The following is a 22,627-nucleotide window of genomic DNA, read 5'->3' on the forward strand; positions in this document are numbered from 1 at the left end:
AAAAAAAAAAAAAAAAAAAAAAAAAAAAGAGGTAGCAGAATGTAAGGTCCGCCCATCTTCATGGTTCCAGGGTTTGGCTGCTAAGAGCCCATGCTTATTCTCCTCTCTGTAGGATTGCCCTGGTTGAGAAGAGCAGTCTCGTAAGGAGTAGAGGGAAGAAGGCAGCCCTCTGTGACCAATGACTAATGGATGTGGTGATGTAACACAGCTCATCCCCTCTACCTCTGGGTGGCATTCGTGGTCTAGAGTTCCTCCTGGGATTAGGTTGAGGCTAGAGTTCTCCTGAAAACACATTTTGGCAAAGCTCCTTCCCAGCTCTGTGCTACTTCCCTCCCTCTTCTATCAGATTCTCCTTAGTGCCCTCTCTCCATGAATACTTGTCTGAGTACTAGAAGCTCTGCTCCTAGGGAGTCCTAAGACTCGTGCAGAGGGAATTCAAATAATGTTGCCAAAGTCACACAGCTAGTAAGCAGTAAGGCTGAGATCAGAAGGTAACATTGTCTAGAACCACTTTCTACTAGGCTCTATGGCTTCACAGAAGGTTGAGTTTTAGCCTCAAGCACCTCATGCACACAGCAGGGTTCCGGAACAGCCCTTCCTGCCTGAGGATGGCATTGACTTCAGGGCCTGGGGTAGCACATACCCGTGGAAGTTGTACACTTCATGGCCATGTAGTGTATTTCTCCCTGGGATCTTGCTCAGTCCTTAAGTTATGTTAAGGCTGAGACTCTTGGGATTTTTGGGGGGGCTCTTTAAGAAAAAGTAAAAAGTACAAACGCTAAATAGGCACAGGGCTTTGGAAGAGGTTCATGCGAGTGAGGGGCCTGAAGCTTTAGCTTTGCGGGGCGCCTTGCAAATCTGTCTCTGCTCAGGTGCTGCGCTGCAGGGAGCAGCTGGTTCTGCCTTGTTTGACTGCTCTAAGACCCTTAAGGAAAAAGAGGTTAAAGTAATCATAATTGTCCTTTAAGCCATGAGTCTCGGCTGCTGTTGTTTTTAAAATAACTCTAGGTTATTTAAATCATTTTTTGAGAGTTATATATATTTCAAAGTAAAATGAATTTTAATGATCTCCTAAAACATAAATGCATAAACAAAGTCTTCATCACTTTCATGGGGAGAAGGGAATAGAGTGGAATCAAATAGACAAGAATAAAGTTATACAAATATACATCTGGTTGCTCTTCAAAGAAGTGATTGTGTTTGTGATTTTTTTTTTTAATGTTCAGTTAGCTAACATATAGCACATTATAAGTTTTTGAGGTAGTGTTCAATAATTCATTAGTTGCATGTAATTCCCAGTGCTCATCACAACACGTGCCGTCAATACCCATCACCTGGCTACCCAGCCCTCCCACCCCCTGGCCCCTCTGTAACCCTTAGTTTGTTTCCTGGAGTCCAGAGTCTCTCATGGTTTGTCTCCCTCTCTGATTTCTTCCCATTCAGCTTTCCCTCCCTCCCTCTCTGGACCTCCACGCCATTCCTAAGTTCCACATATGAGTGAAACCATATTCAATTCTAATGCCAAAATGCTTGGTGAGGTCTAGAGAGATTTTTTTTTTTAATTTTATTTATTTACTTGACAGAGAGAGAGATCCCAAGTAGAGAGAGGCAGGCAGAGAGAGAGGGAGCAGAGAGCCCCATTCTGTGCTCTCTCCACTGAGCAGAGAGCCCAATGCGGGGCTTGATCCCAGGACCCTGAGATCATGACCTGAGCGGAAGGCACAGGCTTAACCCACTGAGCCACCCAGGCGCCCCTAGAGAGGTCTTTTCCCTGGGTCAAGAGCTCCACATTAGGGAAGGACTACCAAACACTCTCAGGTCTTCTGTGAATTCCTAGGGCCCGGGTGTAGTTGGATTGGATCAGTCACAACAACAAACGTTCCAGTTGATGTGATGCTGCCCCTCTTTGTCAAACCTGCGTGCTTAGTCTTGATAACCATGCGTCTTGACATCCATGCAGGCATAATGCTTAAGCATTTATGAGCTGTAAGTAGCATACCTTTAGGTTGACCTGATATTCCAATAGTTCTTCTAGTTCCTTCTGCTCCTTTAGTAATTGCTTTTGCTTAGATGCCAAATCTTCCCGTAAATTTTTGATCTCCAGTTTCTTCTGTATTATTTCCTTACGTAATTCCTCAGTGCTTTCTCTCAATAGTCTCATCTTCTTCTCCATTTCCTTTAAAAGTCATCAAAATTGGTTATATAGAGCCTGAGCAAGTATTTGTCTACCCAAAAATCAAATGAAAAATAATTTTATGCAACATTTTGATTATATATGTTTTGAGCTCCATGAATGATTTTTATAAGGTTACATACAATAATGATTTCTGACATCTTCAATAAAGGCATGACAGTTGTATGTCATGTATTAAACATTTAACATGAGAGTCAGAGTTGTATGTGTGTGTGTTTTTTTAACTAGTGCTCCTGTCTATCCTGCATTTTAAATGTGTCCTCTTTGAGGTAATTTTTATTTCATACCCAAAAAACATTAGCAAAAATTTCCAGCCTATTTTCTAGTAACCTTGTGATTTGACATCAGGTGCAAATAATCTTTGACTATCAGGCTTATGGTTAACCTGAGTCCCACGTGAGAATTAAAGACTATGGAGTTCATATATAGGAAACCCAACCCTTTGTGCCTCTTAATCCCCCACTTTCTTATTGGTATTACTTCTCTAACCCATTCTCCCCAAAGGCCCTCCACCCCAGACTCATAACACATCTTTGTTCCCTTGGGGATTGTTTGACTTATGGGAGAGAAGTCCTACACTCAGAAAATCTACACATTATTAATGACTGAGTGAATGGATCCATTAAACTTGCTCTGGGCTTTCTGCATCCCTCCCTCCTCTACTGCTGCTGGGAGAGGGTTAAATTGGTGATCCTGTGATCTGGCTAAAATTAAAAATGCTCGTCCCCATAAAATCTGTGTGGTAAATGATAGGTGTACTTTATAATGGCATAAAATATATATTATAACTATTATGTATATAATATGTATGTATATACATAATATATGTGTATATATGTATATACACATATATACATACACACAAACACACCAATAAAAAGTAGTATTTTACTCTATGCTGAACAGGTTTTTGTGCCTTAGAATTAAAATACCAATAGCACACTTTGGAAATACAACTGTTCAGAAGAGGGCAACAGTGCAAAGTGTAATGACATTTCTTTTTACTTTGTGTGATAGAGCATGACAAAAGGACTCAAATTCCTGTTCCTGTGGGTATTTGTCATTCTTCTCATTACAAGGTAGAGCCTGTTTCTCTACCCCTAGAGTTTAGACTTGGCCGTGTGACTTGCTCTGGCCAATGAAATATTCCAAAAGCAGATGCTTGAAGTCTTGTGTGTTGGGATTTGCCATTACTTGAGGCTGTTTGTCTTTTTCTTGAGGCCAGAAACTCTCCCACCATTATGTGACTAACTGGTGACATGTCATCATAGACCAGCTAACCTGCCAACTGGCCCGCATGTGAGTGGCGCCGTCCTAGACTACCCAGCCCCAAATGAACCAGCTCAGACCAGAACTCAGAACTGTTGGGGGGTGGGGAAAGGAAGAAAAAGAAATGTTGGCTGCTTTAAGCCACTAAGTTCTGGGGCAGTTTGTTATGTAGGAATAGATAAGTGAAACATTTCCTTCATGAAAATTTCTTATAATAAGCTCGAGATGTTCAGGAAGCTCTAAGAGTAACAGTTATGCAAAAAATAATGTTTTTATGTGCCAACCACAGAATCCTTTTTTCCCCCTAAAAACAAAGCAGATACTCTCCAACTAAACACAGCCTGAATTAGAGGTCAGATAGCTAAGTCTGTGGTAGGCGTCACTGTGTGCATTCCAGAAGTTATTCCTTTTAGTATTATCCATACTTAAGACTCTTGGATCTTTCAAATGTCTCAGCGCACGATTGTTGTGATAAACATTATTTATCAAAAGGGATGTTTGATACCAGTTGTATTTAACAAACTGTAGACCATCTAAGACTCACTCCTGGCTTAGGAATCTTCTCAAATTCCTTTATTATGAGGTTCTTTTCTTCTGTTAAGCTGTAAAAAACAAACAAACAAAACCCAACAAGTTTGACAATGTACAAAAGAGTAAGCTATTTCTGCAGTAATAACCTTCTGCTTTTTTTTTTTTTTTTTTTTTAAGAGGGAGGGAGAAGCAGGTTCCTTGCTGAGCAGGGAGCCCAACGTGGGGCTAGAACCCAGAACGCTCGGATCATGACCCGAGCTGAAGGCAGAGGCCCAACCAGCTGAGCCACCCAGGCGCCCCACCTTCTGCTTTTTTATAGAGTGTGCTTTCCATGTTTGTTTGCCAGGTCACCTGACGTCCATTCTCTATGATGGCTTCAGTGACTCCTGGTTAGGGGCCTCCCCCCACCCACCCGGTCCTCTCACAACACTGTGTACACCCATCCATTAGAACAGTTAACTCACCACATCACAGCTACTTGCCCCAGCACCTCCTCCCTGAACTCTGACCCCTTCCCAGGCTGGCCCTGGGCCTGCTTTTATACTATTTACAATGAACCAGTGCCTGCCTGCATTACTGCAGTGCCTTCCTCTGATTCCATCAAATAAGGAGCTCTCGCTAGCCAACAGGTCTGGGACCTTGGAGCTAAAGACGCATGCGCACCAGGTGGTTTTTTTTTTTTTTTTTTAGGGATTTTTATTAATTGCAATCATATAAACTAAAGTTAGCGTCATAAGTATGTGCCAATGGAATTTAATATAGGTCAGCTGTCTGGGCCACAGGCTGATGTGGAACGGTCAGAGTTTTGAATACATACGCCTTTACTTTTAGAGCTTGCGTACAAATTGACGGTACTCTACTTCCAACCGAGTGATCATACACCTCACCCAGCCTGCCACCAGGGGGTGGTAGAGTGCTGCCATGTTTTGGTTATAAAGGCCCCCTTAATGCCCCTGAGTTCCAAAAATGATGACGTGAAACTCTCCCACAATAGAAGACTCTACAGCTTTTACTTGTAAATAAGTACAAAAAGGTCTTTTCTTTAAGCAAACATAAGATGACTAATTCTTTAGGATATTTTAAACTAGTTATATTTCTATCATGTGTTTTTTAAGAAAAGCTGATTTTTTTCCTTAAAAGGATGCATATTTTCCTATTTAATAGAGAAATATATCATTCATAATTCCATCCTATTCACCACAGTTGACCATTTTTACTTTTCTTGTATCTTTTAATAATATTTACAAAATGTTTACAGATGAGTAAATCCATTTTTACCAAACATGTAATTAAAAATATCTTCAGACTTCATAATTAATAACTTAATAGTTTCAAAGTTATCTAGTGGGTAGATGTTGCATAATAAAATAATCCTAAATTATTTTCAATAACTCTGTATCAGGTCATTTACACGCATCATTTCTAAACTTCAGAACTTACCAAATAGGTATTGTTTTCTTCATTGTACAAATGAAGAAATAGGAGTTAAAGCACCTTTTCCAAAGTCACACAGTCAAGGCTGAACTGACATTCAAGCCTGGAAACCTAGCTCTGACTCAATATCAAGCTGCCAGCCTCTGGCATACATTATTATTTAAATATCCATTATTTTTTTAGAATTTAGAATGCTTTCAGTTTTTCACTTAAAAAAATGTAGTAAATATCCTCATGCATTCTTTTTTTCCCTCCTTTTAGATTCTCCTTTTTGCATGGCGTTACTGAAATAAAGGAAAACCACTTTTGTGCCTATTGATATATATTAAATCTTAACCTTTTAAATTGACATTAAAATTTAAATCTGCCTGACACTTCTAGCTTTCCTGTAGACTCAGGGTTGCTGCAGGGTCAAAGCTCCTCCACACTCCTTTCTTTTCTGCAGCAAGAGAGTCCTGACTGAAACCATGTCATCAAAGGGTTTTGATTTTAAGGACTCATAAGTGAAGAGACAGTAGAAGAAGCCCTGGATGTTGTCATGGGCAGGAGGCATCTTCCAGCCTGAATGGGTAGAAATCGCAGGAGGTAAATTTTTGAACCAGCACAGGCAATAAACATGTAAGAGTCAGCCAGTCCAAAGCCAGAAAGGGCTGCGATGGGCGGCTGTGGCCTCCCGTCAGGAGGTGCTGAAGCGTGGGCTGGTGGTCACTGACAGAAGATTCAGGTGACTCAAACACGCAGCCAGGACTGAGAACCACTTCTGGGGCCAATAGCTGTTAAACTTCGACATGTCTCAGAATCACAGAGGGAGTTTGTCCGGGGTGGGGAGGCTTGGACAGAAATTGGAGTCACTAGTTTTAGGGTTGGAGCTACCTTTTAAACAAGTTTGTCAGGGGATCCTCTTTGAGTTATGAAGACAACACCCTGCAAAACCTGTCCTAAGATCATTCTGTTCTTAATTTCCACGAGGAAAGCAGGAAAGATTAAAAAAAAAAAAAAAGTGTTTAGAGAGTGAAATCTGTTCCAGCTGTGGGTTTTTCCTTCCTACTAATCCTGATGACCTAGATGCCCCTCCGTCATAGCTAACATTCTGGAATTGCAGATGCATCACCAAAATACTCCCTGTTCCTTTCTTGCCGGATGTTTGTTTCTTTGTTCCAACTTTGCTGTTACTACTAGACTAAGAATGGAAAACGGCCACCCAGACCTGGATGACAGCACAGGGACGGTGGGAACCAGCTAGGAAGCATAAAGAGTCACCATGGCCAACATCACGGGACAGTTGTGTGCATGGGCAGCACAGGTGTCCCCAGTTTCCACGTCCCTACCCATGACAGACAGCGATCACTGACCATGGCTGAGACTTGTCAGAATATCTCAGATTTAGCATGAGAGACACAATTTATTTGCTGTCCAGAGCTGAGGAATTACTAGAAAGCCGAGAAGCCCCACAAGGTAACAAAGCAAAGGCAAGGAAAAGGCTGAATAGAGTATTGGAAAATCTTTTCAGAGACTGTGGTTAGAAAGATAGCAACTTCTGCTTTGTTTCAAAAATGTTTTCAACAGTATTTAATTACTCCATTATTTATTTATAATATTTAACTTACTTAAGAAGGTTATATAGTCTTTCCTAAATTGCATATTCAAGAGGCCAATGAGTACTACTCTCAAAACCAAAACTCTGGTGACATTTAATTATTAACTGACCCTGTAATTATATCACCATCTGTATTTATTAAAGAGTTATATTGTGTGGAAACATGAGAAAATCAACCAAATTATAGAGTAAAATTTTTTTCTCTAGAGCATTTGAAAAATATATTATTTTTCATAGTTGCCAATGATTCAGAGGTTCCTAAAGATACTGGGGGTGGAGGGGTGCTAATTAGGGCTTTTATTATTAAGACCCTGAATAAAATGAGTTTGTTGTGCTGATCTGAAAAGTATCATCTGTATATTTGGATGAATGGCTTTCTCTCACTGGCTTAGTTTCTTTATTTTTAGGTGGGGATGGAAATATCTACTTTTTTCCTGGGGAGGGAGTATTGAGTGAATTTGTTTCTGTATCATTAATATAAAATATATTAAAGCCAATGAAATACAGCCTATAATTCTTTCCTGGTGATACTCCTTTTGGAATTACCATTGTTTCTATGAAACTAAGTTTGTTAATTCTTGAGCTGCTAATATTTGAGACTGTGAGGGAGTCTGCTCAAGCTAGAGTATTATGTGTTACAAATCCAAAAACAATACACACCAAACATTTCTGCAAATGTGTGTCCTGAATGTTCTCGTTCACTGTAGGCCACTGTGATGATCCCCTCCCCATTCCAAGTAACTCAGTGAACAATTTGCCTGTCTATACCTAAAAGTCAAGGGTTCTGGGTGTTGCTGGGGTTTTTTCCTTGGCAGGAACACTTGGAAATCTTAAACAATTTAAATATCAACTGACTTATGTTCCTCTTACCCTTTCGTGGAAATGTCAAGCATTCATATTTTCAATACTAATGAACAACCACCAATTGTTTTAATTTCATTATTTTCTCAACTGAAAGAGTGCTTACAGAGCACACAAATAGCTAGGGTTTCTTTTTATAGATCTCACTGTGAGTCTGAAACAAGTTTAGATTGAAAGACAGAAAAGAACTCAGATTTTTTTTTTTTTTTGCCCCGAATATAATTCTCCTGAGTCAGCTAGCCTTCTTCATCCCCCTGTTGAAAACACAGACCCCAACAAGAGGATTCAAAACTAAGGACTTACAGAGTCCTCAGAAAGTCACTCAAGTCATTTGCTCAGCTCTCAACAGGAGTGAATTATATTCGCTCCGTCGGAAATTTCTACCCACTCTTAAAATACTCAGAGAAAGTTCTGCCACCTTAAAAGGTAACAAATTCCAGGAGTGATAATTTGGCTTTCTCTTCAGGACCCAGCACCCAGCACATCAGAGCACAAAACTTGGATTGTAGTTATTCTGAAACTCGATCTAGAGAGTGTGGTTTGCTGAACAAAGTCTTCCACTGACTCACTTCTCTGCAGGAGGAATGTTGGAGATTTTGGAAGGAACATTTGCCTTCTAGCAATACATATCTACTTCAGTTCACTGAATGACTTCCTCTAAATCCGGATGAGTAATTAACTGTGTCTTCCAGAAGGCTATTATTACTTTCTTTCTTGATCCTGAGGAATAGTTTAGGAGAATAAGGTTGAGTATGTGACCAATGTTGTTATGTTAGAAAGACCGAGGGAGCCACATGTGACCCTCGGCTCACAGGGATTTGCCTACAGATGCTTGTAGGCGCCCACCATGCAGCCACATGGTCTGGCACTACTGAAAGGACATGGAGCCACTGTCAGGGTGAGAGAGGGTGAGAGCGTGTGACCAGTCCTTGTTCTCTGCCGTGTGTTCTTTGGCTACAGTTTATGGCTTTCCTGACACAGGGAAAACAAAGCAGGGATCTCCTCCAGAGGGCGTCTCCCTGTCACCTGGGCTTTTTTCTAGAAATTGGGTAACCTTGTTCAGGAATGGCCTGTTCTAGGATACCAAGGAGAGAGCTAGGCTTTAATCATTTGAACGTTGCCATCTCCCACTCACTGTGCCTAAAATTCCTTCCGAGTTCAGTCTCATTTTTCTGACTTCGTTTATGTGGAAAGAGCTTGGCTCCGCTCTGTCTTCAGTGTGTTTGATGAGAGAAGTGTGCACTTACCTGTTTAATCTGTACTGATTGTGGAACTCTCTTTCTTTCACCGCATTATATTCGTTTTGATACTTGAGAAGTTGTTCTCGCATTTTAGAGACCTCTGTGGTGAACGCCTCAGGAAAATCATCGGCTTGCTGCAGGTGAAACTGCTGCTGTCGTATTTGCTCCGTGAAACGTTTGGCATCCTCTAGAAGTTGGACCTCTGACTCTTGTGTGCTGGATTCCATGAAACAGAGATTCAAATGATGAGAAGGAGGTACTTTTAACACCCGTAGTAGCTTGCCTGGGGGTCTAGCAGGGAGAGGAAGGAACATGTCCACACTACTCCCGGTTCCTTTCATTCCCAGGTTCAGTTCAATTCAGTGACATTTTTGTGCCAAGTATTGTACTGGGTACTGGAGGTGAGTAGAGCTCATAGTCTCACAAGGGGAATGGATGGAATAGGCGCCTAAAGCACCAGGTGACAAGTACTACCCCTAGTGTCTAGATCAAGACGGTGGGAGAGACAGAGCACTGTGTTGGATGGGAATGCGGTACTTGTACTTGACTCTTAGGAATAATCATGACTCCCCAGACTGGCAGGCGTGTTGATGATAGGGACTAGAATGAGTCCTCCCTTGAGCTGGCCCAGCAATGCTGGCTTTCTCTACTTCCTGAGTTCTCCTGATCCAACTGTAAGAAAATCTTTTCCTCCTTAGTGAACTAAGAAAGATCAAAGTTTTCTAATAACACTTTACTAGGAAACCAGGAAGAAAAATTCTCCTATAAAATTGTGGACCTCAACTACCTTACAGAGTTCAGATCCTATCTTCAGTGTCTGGCTAGAGCTGGACTTGAGTATCACAGTTGAGGGCGATTCCCTATCTGGGAGCTCTTGTCTCTGTCAAGGAAAAAACGTTCAGTATCTGGCAAGAAGGAGATCTGAATGGACACAGAAAGTTTCTGTTTCCAAGTCCATAGACTTGGTGGAATCTTCTAAAACTCCCCCAACCTCTGCTGCAAGCTGGAGGCAGCTGCAGCCTCATCAGCAGACTTGATTCATCTTTCTCGGAAACCCAGCTGCCTCGTACTAGCTGTCTCTCCTCTACGGAAGCAGGACTGGCCATTTCTTGTGTTAAAGCCAGCACTGCTCTTTGGTGCACGCCCTACCAAGCTTCCTCACCAAGAGAAACCTTCAGGGGTCTCCTCATGTGCAGAGATGCCCAATGACTTGATCAAGGCTGTCTCGACTGAAGTCACCTGCTCCACCCATTTCCTCTGGCTTTAACATGTCATTTGTTCAATAACATCCAGTGAAACATTTCCTGGGACATAATATGTTCCAGGCACTATGTTAGGTCCCAAATAGCAATAGTGGCGACCGTGATAACACGGATAATTTCTATTAATGAAAGCTGGAGTTATTTCTTACCATTCCATTTCCTTGCATGTCAGTCTAAAGTTGCCTGGTCACCTTAATCTGAGTCTTCACCTGTGGAGTTGTGAAGCATTGACTTGTGCCACAATGTTTGATCTCCCCCAGAAAAAAAGTGGACAAGGTGGCTAGGGTTCTAACCAGAACACAAATGCTAATTTACCCACGTGGATTTGAAACACAGTGTCAGCAGAAGAGAACTTAACTTCTATAACGTGGTTCCAATGCAAAACTCAGTGGGTTTCAGTTCAGCATTTGCAGTCTGTGCCTGCAGTGCTAAAACCTCAGCAGCAGGAGTGGAGAGTGTGTCCTCATGCCGTTCTCACCCAGCACGTAGGAGTGGGAGAGGGTGGTGGGTGTTCGTAATGACAAGAGAGGGAACTAAAGGGTCAAGAGGAGGTAAGATGTGGGTAGCAGAAGGGAAGTAAGGGTTTTGCAACACAACCTGGAAGTAGGAAGAAACAACGACATAGCCTTGGTCCTACACTGTTGTCCGTCATTGAGGCCTAGGGAACTGAACTGTGGGCCAGGGAAGGAGGAAGCCAAATCAGCACCCCACAAAGCATGCCCAGAGAACTGCATGGGTCCCTCTCCCTCATTTATGTTGAAAAAGCTTACCCTAGCCTTTCCATCTAAATCTTCCAAATTCCTGAGTCTTGAGAACTATGTGTACACACTGGCAGTCAGCGCCTTTTGTGGGAAATGGAGTCTCCATGAGGGATGGGGGTGAGGAGTTAGCTGGAGGCTGGCACTGAGGAAAAGGAGGAGGAGCCAGAGCTGGATGGTTGTCAGGAACGCGGGTGGAGCTGAGTAAGTAGGCAGCGGAGTGAGAATGAAGAGCTTGTAGGAATGTAGCCTTGCTCTCCTTCTGGTGCTTCACTCTTCCCCCAGGCTCCCATCCTCAAAGTAGCCAAATGGACTCTGGGCAGAGAATGAAGTAGGGCTAATGTTTGAAGATGGGGGAGCGGATGGATGGGGAATGGCAGGATGGAGTTTCTATTCATTGCTGTCTCTCTCTGGCTTTGAGTGAAGACATCATACAAGGTTATGAGGCAGGAGGTTGTGGGGAAAGTGAAGGAGGCTGGGAATAGTAAGAAGTAGCAGCAGAACTGCATTTCCCTTCTTTCTTCATTCTCCTTCTCCCTGATTCCCAGTGGTTCATAGCAGGTGCTTAGAAAACTTTGTGGAATTATCCTGGGGAAGCCTATTCTCACCTGCTGCTGACTGTGATGAGGCTAAGGGGAGTAGACTAGGGTAGGTGGAAGGGGTAAGAAGACCAGCGTCTCAGCAGATGTAAGCTGAGGTTGTGCTCGAACCTATACCTCTGAGTGGTAGAGAGAGATGGGGAGAGAGAATCCTACAAGAGTGTCCCGTAGCAGATAATGTCCGGGTCACACCAAATCCCACTCCCCACCTTGCCCACTCTGGGGGTCATCTGTAGCTTTGGTGGACAGTTACCATACACACTGACAGCACCTGTGTTCCTCTGCCTGAGAGCTTTCTCTGGCCACAGGAACTTGCTTGGCTTCTCAGGGGGCATTGCTAGAAGTGCCAGGAGATCACCTCCCTAGGAACAATCGTTAATCAACAAGGGATGGAAAAACAATGGGCAAATAGCCCAGTTTCCTCACCCTTTGGTGGGAGAGTTCAGAGGTGTGTTCCACACCCTTAGAGAGTCCTCAGTGAGACAGTCGGCCCCAGGGCAAACCTACAGAGAAGCACACTCCTGGCTAGATTCCTCCCTTCCCCATCTCACTTCCCCATCCCCCCCTGAAAATTTCCAGTATCACTTCTCAAACTAGTTGAACTCAAACCTTGGCCTTGAGGCCTGCTTTTGGGTGAATAAAAAATAAGATAGATCCCATCACACACACACACACACACACACACACACACACACACACACACAGAGAGAGAGAGAGAAATACAAATATGGTAAAAGATGTCTCCACATGAATGAATAACCTACCTTACCACGGTGTCATGCAGCAAGGTGTACTTGGCTTTTAACTCTGCCATTCTGGTTCCAGGAAGTTTTCCCATACTGTGTAACTAGCAAAGAGAATACAAGATCACTGTTAGCCATCACCTTTCTTATGCTTAAAGCAGAGACAAAATGGATACAGGGATATCTGATAAAATCTTCCCATCCAACATTAGAGAAGAAACATACCAGGCAATATGGTGCATTGCAAAGATGCTGGGTGTTTGGGGAAAATGGTTCTATTCTGCCTCTTGTAATCTCTATGTTCCTGATCAAGACTCTTACCTCTCTAGACTATGATATCTTCATCTGTAAATTGAGGGAAGGAATTGAGCTAAATTCTTCCAATTCTAAAAAACATACTTCTAGATTTAGCAAGCAGCCTGAATAGTATAGATGACTAGAATGGCTGCTGTAAGTTGAGAGAACTAGTAATTACCGAGCAACTATTACAGGCAACTATTGTACATCAAGGATTTCTTTGTCAGAAAGGTTTTGTGAAGTAGGGATTATGTCCATTTTAAACTAAAGTTGAGAAAGTTAACTGATTTGTTTCAAAGTTAAAGAGCTGGTTAAAGGAAGTATCAGAATGTAAACCCAAATGGTCCAGCTCCAAAAATCCATGATTGTTCCCCTGTCCCACAGTCTCTCTGCCTCTACAACCAAAGAAGCACACAAGTTTATTTGGTACATAAAGTGATATTATCTTTTCCTTTTTCATTTCTGGTAAAAGAACGTTTGATTTGTCCTCTGAATTCATAGTATAGGATAAATAGTTAATAGGATAAATAGTAATAGACATCAGAGTACAACATGAAATGCTGACATTTTACTATAATGCGATGAGCATTTGTGTTAGGTTTGACTTTAAGTGAACTGCTATTGACATCGTATGAAAAAATGGAACTAAAGAAGAGATTTGTGTTTATCAATGCCATGTTCGTTGTTCTTACCTCCAAAATATGTCTTGAGTGTCTCTGTTTTCATCTTCTTTCCCTGGCCCCACTCGTCCAAGTCCCATCCCATCTCAACTAGACTACTGCAGAACTTCCCACTGTACCCCTCCCCATCCCTGCGTCCACTTGGCCCCCATCTGTCTACATTCCAGGGAGATTTTTTGAAAAATCAAACAAGGTTTTGCTATGCTGAATTTTCAAGACTCAAGTGAAACCGAATTCAAGACCCTGGAGATGACCCCTGAGGTCCTGTATGACCCTGCTACCTCCCAGTCTCCTTTCAAAACCCACTCCTCAAGCTTTTAATGCTCCAGCCACACTGGTTTCCTTTTAGTTCCTTAAATGCATGAATCTCTGTCCTTGCCCGGGACCTCCATGTTGGCCATTCCTCACTTTTCTCTGACTCCAATTCTTTCTTCATAACTCAGTTTCTTTTTCTTTTCCTTTTAAGATCTTATTTATTTATTTTACAGAGGGAGCACATGCACAAGTAGGTAGAATGGCAGGCAGAGGGAGGGAGAAGCAGGCTCCTCACTGAGCAGAGAGCCCCATGTGGCTTGAAGCCAGGACCCTGGGATCGTAACCTGAGCTGAAGGCAGATGCTTAACTGGCTGAGCCACCCAGGTGCCCCCAAACCTCAATTTCAATATCAATCCACAGTCAGGCCTTTTCTGACTTCTAAATTAAGATAGAACCCACACACACCACTGACCCCAAAAGAATGCTGTACTTCATAACATATAACATATTACAATCTGTAGTAATAAATATATTTATGTGACTCCCCAACCACCTGTATAAGCACTGCAAGGAAAGTGCCTGAGTCACCAGTTCTTCACAGTGTCCTCAGCCAGTAGAGACCCAGGACAGTGCAACTACTCGGCAAGCACGTGCCGTGCAAGCAAACTGACGAGATGGGAAGGTTGGCGTCTTCACAGTGGGTTTTCATGTCTCTCTACCCAAATCAGGGTAGAAAAAACATTATAATATGCATTGTGGAACCTTCTCTCTTTTGTGAAAGTGTTTGAGGCCCTTACCAGATATGGGGTCCTATCCTCACAACCCTGATTTTCTATATATGGGTGACGTACAGTAAACAAGATTTCTCTTTTTTAGTTATTTGCATTCTGGTCAGTTAATAGACAGTGTAATATTAATTTCAGGTGTACAATTTAGGGATTCAACACATTCAATACCCAGCACTCATCACACCAAGTGTCCCCTGCCCTCCTTAACCCCTGTCACCTATTTCACCCATCCCCCCACCCATCTCCCATCTGGTGACCATCAGTTGTTCTCTGTACTGAAAACGCTATTTCTTGGCTGTCCTCTCTCTTCCCACCCTACCCTCCATGATCATTTGTTTTGTTTCTTAAATTCCACATACCAGGGAAATTATATTGTATATGTCTTTCTCTGACCAGCTTTTTTCGCTTAGCATAATACTCTCTAGTTTCATTCATGTTATGGCAAATGGCAAGATTTCATTCTTTTTTATGGTTGAGGAATATTCCATCATATATACCCACCGCATCTTTATCCATTTACTAGTGGGTAGACATTTGGGCTCCTTCGATAATTGGGCTGTTGTTGATAGTGCTGCTATAAGCATGCATCCCTTTGAATTAGCAATTTTGTATTCTTTGGGTAAATACCTAGTAGTGCAATTGCTGGATCTTGGGGTAGTTCTATTTTTAACTTTTTGAGGAGCCTCCCCACTGGGTAAAGAAGATTTTTAAGCCCTTTGAGGAGGTTCTACTTCTTCCTATATCAAATATTTTGAAATGTATTAATATGTCACCATACATATAATTCACATTTAATTTCTTGAGCGCTGAGTTGCTATTGGTAGGTTGACCTCATGGTACATTTTATAAATATTTCACAAAACACATTAATTTTGTTTCTTCAGTTTTCTTTCTGCATTTTTGAGTTAATATGTAATTTACTTCAGATCGCAAACATTTTCACTAGTTCCTAAAATCAGTGTAAGCCATCAGCACTGCACCTTTAAGGCCTAATATGTTAAACAAACAAACAAAAAGCTTTGCATATGGGCCCTCTTAAAGGAGAAAAATTACTGGGAGAAAACTATGAAAATGTAAGGGTGAGAATATGTTTGTATGTGTGTGCATGTAATATGAAGACCATGTGGGTACCAGCCTCATAATTAGGCAACAAGTTAACTACTCTAGGTAAACCATTGGATAAGGTAATTATGGACTCTTATGTTTAAAAACACATATTATACTTATAATTTTGTTTTCAAGCTGAAATTACATTACCTCTCACCTACTGCCCTGCATAATGGAAGCAGAAGCAAATGTGACCTAGGTCCTCCCCCCAGGAACTCACTGTTTGAGAAGACAGACGTAAAAGAAAGTACAGAACACTCACTCTCCACTCAGTAGTTTTATTGTTAGTAAATAACCATATTTGGTAGTATGCCATTATTTTCTCTATATTTTAAGTGAAAGCAGATGAGTAAGATTATAAATTATAGACCACTTCCGGGGGTGGAACTTCCAGAATGGTCATTTGAAGAGCTTGATGAATCTTCTCCCTCAAAGAAACATTGACTCAACCATCAAAACTAACTAACACAACCATTTAATGGCCCTAAGGACAGGTAAAATATTGAGATGTATCTATTTAACAAAATCCAAAACTCAGGAAGAACAGTAGCCAACTGTGGCATTTGAACCAGGAACTGTACCCATTACCCCAGCCCCATGTGTGGAAGAGCTATTCTGGGCAGCCTTAGCAGCCAGTGAAGAGCTGATCTGCCCCACCTTCCTATTTATTGCTAAAGACCTCTTCAGGTGGGTGGGGGCAAAGTTCAAAATAAAAGCAAGAAGAAAATATCTACACAGAGACATCAGAGGCTGCACACTGTGGGGGAGACACACTTCACAGATTAGTCCAGCCAAGTCACTAAACAAATAAATGAACAGCAGTAACAAACCCAACAGCAACAACAAGAAGCCTTGGGAGAATCAGAAACCAGAGTTGTTAACAATGTATTATGTAAAATGACCAGTTATCAACAAAACAGTTATGAGTCCTTCAAAGAAATAGGGGGAAAAAGGGCAAAAACTCTTTTGGGAGGGGTGCAGATGTTGGAATTAATGAAGACTTCAAAGGAGCTATTATAAATATGTCCAAATATTGAAAGGAAACCATATTTAAAGAATTAAAGGAGAATATGATGGCAATTCATCAAATAGTGAATATTGATAAGGTATTGATCTAGAAGGCTAAGAACTAAGATGATAAAGTTATGTTCTTTGGGTCAAAAGAATTTTTATATTTTATTTTATTTTATATGATATTTATGATATATGATATTTATTTTATTTTATATGATTTTTATATTTTTATGTTTGCTTATCTGTATTTTCTAATTTTCTCCAAACCATGTATTGCTTTTAATAATAAAAGGCTATTAAAATATGCTTGAAAATTATTGCTGTAAACAGTAGGGATTCAGAGCAGAATTTCAAACTGGAGAGGGCTGAGTCCAGATCCTACTGGCAGATACAACCAGATTCTAGCTCAGCCTTAATGAAAACTCAGTACTAAGTTGAATCTTTTCTAAAATACCAGTTATTTGCAACCGAATGGCAGGTGGGCCACGGGTACATGCTGGCAGGTTTTATGACTACAGAAAAAGCAGGAAGGCAGGAGAGACTTCCTTTCCTATTTATTGTTTGTGTCACCCCAGTAGCCTTTGATGCCTACAAATAAATGAAGAAAGCTGATGGGGCAAAACATCTGGTATACCTTTATAGTTTCTACATAAATTGAAAAAATTTAAATCATTGATGTTTAGAAAGAAGATTGATAAGCTATCTTTTATTTGGTCTACTCTTCTAAAAACAAGTCTGTCTTTAAAAGATCAGGGGTTCTTGGGTGGTTCAATAAGTTAAGTGTCTGCCTTCAGCTCACATCATGATCCCAGGGTCCCAGGACTGAGCCCTGCATTGGGCTCCCTGCTCAGCGGGAAGCCTGCTTCTCCCTCTCCTTCTGCCTGCTGCTCCCGCTCCTTCTGTGCTCTCTCAGTCAAATAAATAGATAAAAATCTTTTTAAAAAAGAAAAGAAAAAGATCAAACTGTGAAGAATGGATTCTAGCCTTCTTAAAAATAAAATTCATAATCTGGATGTAATATAGATCTAACAGTGACTCTTTGGTGAAACTGTAAAATGTCTCCATAAGTGAGTCTACCTCTGGTTGGGAATTTCAGGCTCAATTCTAGAGGATGAAATGCTTCACTTATCAGCATGAACATGGAAAAAATGGTTGTTTTCACACTGCATGATACAAAGGGGCACAGAAACCGAGTTTGTCATCTTTTAAAAATGCAGGATCTAAGGCATAGAGTGTAAGACCCAACTAAAATTGTCAAAGAGCATACATAAGGAAAGGTTAGAAATAATGTCATGAAGTTCATAAATATGATTTCACAATAGATAATTGTGTTACTGAATTGCCTTGGTGGTAACTGAGACTGGAAGGAAACATTTACTCTAGAGCTGAAAGTTTAACAAGGGTTCATGATTCATAGGCAACGTGTAATGATACGGAAAAAATTCCAAACATGGAAATTCTAGGACATTCCAAGGGAAGTAAGAACTTTCACCAAGTGAACTTAATGTGGAAGGGGGTCAGCATGAGGAAACAATTAGGTGTTTGTGTGGGTGTGCGCAGGGAACCACAGTGACCGTGGTTATTAACCTATTTGATTCTTGTTGCCTCTATGACACTACCTACTGGTTTGGTCTTATCCTGATAAATGGCTGCCTTTGGGGGCCACAACTTGAAAGCATGAACTTGAAAGCATAAACCTTGCCATCCTTGTCTCCTACACACACTCTCCCTTTCTCTGCTAGAAATAAACAAGATGACCATTTGAAACAGTTTTCAAATGCAACTGAGTTCTCAACAATGCTTTGTCACTCACTGTTGTTTGACTTTTCCCCTTGGTTGTTAGGTATATGGGAAAGCTTTAGCTTTAGCTTTCCCATATACCTAACTAAGTCACCAAACAGAATTAAATTACCTGAACCCATCCTCTAGGTCAACGGACCCATTTATCTGCAGTCACACCTACCCTTAACTTCTTTTCCCAAATCTCAAAAATGAAGTCCTCCTTTCGTCTTGGTTAGGGCAAACCTATCCACCTGTGTTTTCAAATATATTCTCTCCTAGCTTGTCCTAGATGTTAAAGCATCGGCTATACCTTTCTTTCCGTTATACTCTCTATTTCTCCGTCTTAATTGGCTCAGCCTAATATTGTAGTCAAGTACATCACAAGTGAACTTTGATTTGTATTCCAGCCCTACTACTTTTTTTTTTAAATTCCAGTGTAATTAGGGTACAATGTTACATTAGTCTCAGGTGTACAGTATAGTGACTCAACAATCCTATACATTACTCACTGCTTATCATGATAAGTGTACTCTTAATCCCCTTCACCTATTTCCCCTATCTCCCCACCCATCTCCCTTCTGGTAACCACCAGTTTTCTATATTTGAGTCTATATTTTCGTTTGTCTCTTTTTCTTTGTTTTGACCAGCTCTACTACTAATTCACTTTGTAACTTGGAGTCATATTTAATCAGTCTGTGCCTCAGTTTCATCAGCTGTAAAAGACAAAAGTCAACCAAACTTCATAAGTCTGTAGTGAAAACTAAATGAATAATTATAAGTAAGGTTTTGGTATAGTGTCAAGTACACAAATAAGAGCTTAATAAACGGCAGGTATTTTATTTTTATCATCATTGACATTATCCTCAATCTACAAATTTGCTCAAGTCTTTCTCATTTAAAACAAACAAACAAACAAACAAACAAAATCCGCCTTGGATGCTATGCTCCTATCTCTGTCTCCTTCACTCTCATTTCAGCTTTTCTCAAAGAAGTCATCTCAGCTCTGTATCTCCACTCTCTTACCTTCCAGTCCCTCACCAGTTCATAGTCATTGGTTTGTTAGCACTTGACCAAACTGATTAATTCACAGATGACTTTCTCATTTCTCTGGCTGATTTTGAGATTTTTCTCTTAACCCCTGTCTTCCAGTACTTTGTGTATGATTTATCTGGGTATTGTTTGCTTCTGCCTGAGATCTGTCTACAGTGTTGGATCTGTGAGTTCATAGTTTTCATCACATTTAGAAAAATTTCAAATGTTGGTTTTTCAAATATTTTTTCTGTCCCCCCTCCTCTCCTTCTGCAACTAATTATTCATATGTTTGGCCACTTGATGTCCACAGATCACTGCTGTTGTCTTGATTTTTATTTTACACTCCTTTTTCTTTGTTTCATTTTGAATAGTATCTATTGTTACATCTTAAAAATCCACGAAACTCTTTTTCTTCTAGTGTTTATCTGCTGTTAATCCCATCCAGTGGATTTTTTATCTCAAATACTGGATTTTCATCTTTGGAAGTTTGATTTGAACCTTTTTACAGCTTTCTCTTTTCTCATTATGTTTATGCTTCCTTCCACCTTTTTTCCTAATATTCAAAATCTCTGTATCTGTTCCGATGTCCTTGTCTATTAATTCTATTTCTGTTCCACTTCATTGTTTGATTCTTCTCCTCATTATAGGTCATATTTTCCTGCTTCTTTGCATGCCAGACATTGCCAATTTTATACTATTGGGAGATGGATTTTTTTTAATATTCCTTTAAATATTTTGGGACATTGTGAGTCATAGTTAAGTTACTTGGAAACAGTTCGATCCTTCCAAGGCTTTGTTTGTGATCTTTGTTAGGAAGTCCAGAACGATCTTTTGTCTAGGGCTAATTTGGCAGCACTACTGAGTCAATACCTTTGTACTCAGTGCCCACACATTAGGAGGTTTTTGTATTCTGATTGGTGGCAACGTGAACTATTAGCTCTGTGTGAGTTTCAGGTGTGGTTCCACCCCTTCCTCTCTGGGAGTCCTGTCTCCAGCCGCAGCAGTATCCTAACAAGCATGCACGGATCAGGATTCCTCTGCAGATCTCTGGAGCTTCTGCCCTCTGACACTCTTCCCTCTCCTCACCTATCTGTTTTTGCCAACTTGGCCTCCCTGAATCCCCAAACGTGTCATCACAAATCAGCAAGACCACCTGGGTCTGTTTGGGTTCCCCTCCCTATGCTATCCCTTGGAAACTCTGAGTTGTACGATGGCACAATTATAGATCTCCATTCACCATATACCCCCAGAGATTACTGTCCTGTGCAGTCTATTGTCCAAAGTCTGAAAACCACTGTTTCATCTAATTTGATTTTAGTTGTTTAAGGTAGGAGGATGTATCTGGGTCCTGTTACTTCATCTTAGTTGGAAATGGAGTCCCAGTGACCTCTTAATTATTATATTCAAATGACATTTCTCTGTCCTTAGGTTACTTGATAATTTTATAACTTTTATTACTACTGACCTATTTATAGTTCATCATTCCCGGTACTCTCTCCTCTTCCAGGTCCTGTAATACATAGTCTCACAGTCGTCTCTCTTACTTTTCCGTTTTCTTTTCTGGTCCTCCCTTTAAAAGCCGGCGCCATCCAGGATTTGGTCCTTATATTTTCCCTTTTGATATTATTTACTTTCCCCAGGGCCTCTTATTCACTCCCAGATTCTAACAGCTTTGTAAGAAAACAACTTTTTCAGTTCTGCAGGCTGTTGGAACAGCTAGAACTTTTTTTGGTCCACGAACTTGTAAGACTATGGGAGTAAGGGTTAGAGAGTAATAAACGTTTTTGTCCAACACCTGGAATACATGAAATTGTTTTAATACAGTATCAGTGTTCAGGTATTGTGATCATTTTTTTAGACAGAAACTTCTCATGTGGCATTTTATCCTTTAATAAACAAAATATGTAATTCTTTATGGAGCATATGCAAGAGATAAGTAACCACTTACCCCAACTTCAAGTCTTGTCTCCTTTGAATATGCCCCTCTGTGCTGCCAGCAAAACACAATTTTCACCTTGTTTAAGCCCTTCAAAGGATCCCATCATCTTCAGGAATAACTCTAGGTCCCTTAACATGGGCTTTCATTAGACAAGGGCTTTCATTATCTGGCAGCTACCACCCTCTCCAAACTGGTCTCCTCCCTTTCTAAAACTCCTATAACCATTTCAGTTCTGTGTCACCGCCTGCGCTGGGCAGAATGATGCTCTTTCCTTTGACCCCAAAGGTGTCACATCTTAATCCCCTGTGACATACCTAGTGATATGTTACTTTACATGGCAGAAGGAACTTTGCTGATGTGATTAAGAGTATGGACCCTGAGATGCAGAGATCATTGTGGATTACCTGACTGGCCCAATCATAGGAGTACTTAAAGCAGAAGACCTTTCCTGGCCAAATTAGAGAGATGAAATAGAAGGAGGAGGAAAGATTGCAAGTGTGAGAAGGAGTTGGCCTACTAGAGGAAGGGGGTCATGGGACAAGGAATGTCTGTAGCCTCTAGAAGCTAGAAAAGGAAAAGAACCAGATACTGTGGCAGAGCCTCCAGAAAAGAATGCAGTCCTGTCTACACCTTGATTTTAGCTCGGTGAGAACCCTGTTGAACTTCCAACCTACAGAATTATAAGATCATAAATTTTTGCTGTTTAAGCCACCAAATTTGTGGTAATTGGTTAGGAGAGCAGTAGAGAATGAGACAGTTCCCAACCCTACCACGTCTTCCTGATCTTCAATTTCTTTTCTCTCTTGTCTGCTTGGAGAACTCCTATTCACCCTTCAAAACATCTCAGTGGTCATCACCTGATACCTCCAGGCAGAATCACTTATTTTTCTCTATTTTTAGTTGCATCTATTACAGTACACATTGTACACTACTATCAAAATATGTTTTAACATGTTTTTCCCTCTAGGTTGTATATTTTTTGGTGATGGAAACAATACCTTACTCATCTTTTTTTTTTCCTTTTTAAAAAATTTTTTTATTTTTTATAAACATATAATGTATTATTAGCCCCAGGGGTACAGGTCCATGAGTCACCAGGTTTACACACTTCACAGCACTCACCATAGCACATACCCTCTCCAATGTCCATAACCCCACTACCCTCTCCCACCCCCCTGCCCCCAGCAACCCTGTTTGTTTTGTGAGATTAAGAGTCTCTTATGTTTTGTCTCCCCCATCCATCC

The 22,627-nt window shown here is 40.9% G+C and overlaps 1 protein-coding gene across 1 annotated transcript in view; it reads right to left on the reverse strand.

Annotated features, from left to right (window-relative positions):
* The window catches only part of CCDC146 (coiled-coil domain containing 146), a 126,333-nt gene that overhangs the window by 34,232 nt on the left and 69,474 nt on the right, over positions 1-22,627 (reverse strand). The window contains exons 3-7 of the mRNA XM_059397570.1: positions 12,511-12,593; positions 9,134-9,343; positions 4,008-4,065; positions 2,000-2,176; positions 778-917 (exon numbers count right to left, since the gene is read on the reverse strand). Of these exons, the coding sequence (XP_059253553.1) occupies positions 778-917; positions 2,000-2,176; positions 4,008-4,065; positions 9,134-9,343; positions 12,511-12,593 (668 nt within the window). The remainder of the gene's footprint in view (positions 1-777; positions 918-1,999; positions 2,177-4,007; positions 4,066-9,133; positions 9,344-12,510; positions 12,594-22,627) is intronic.

The sequence above is a fragment of the Mustela nigripes genome, chromosome 4 (genome assembly GCF_022355385.1).
Source record: "Mustela nigripes isolate SB6536 chromosome 4, MUSNIG.SB6536, whole genome shotgun sequence".
Lineage (NCBI taxonomy): Eukaryota > Metazoa > Chordata > Mammalia > Carnivora > Mustelidae > Mustela > Mustela nigripes.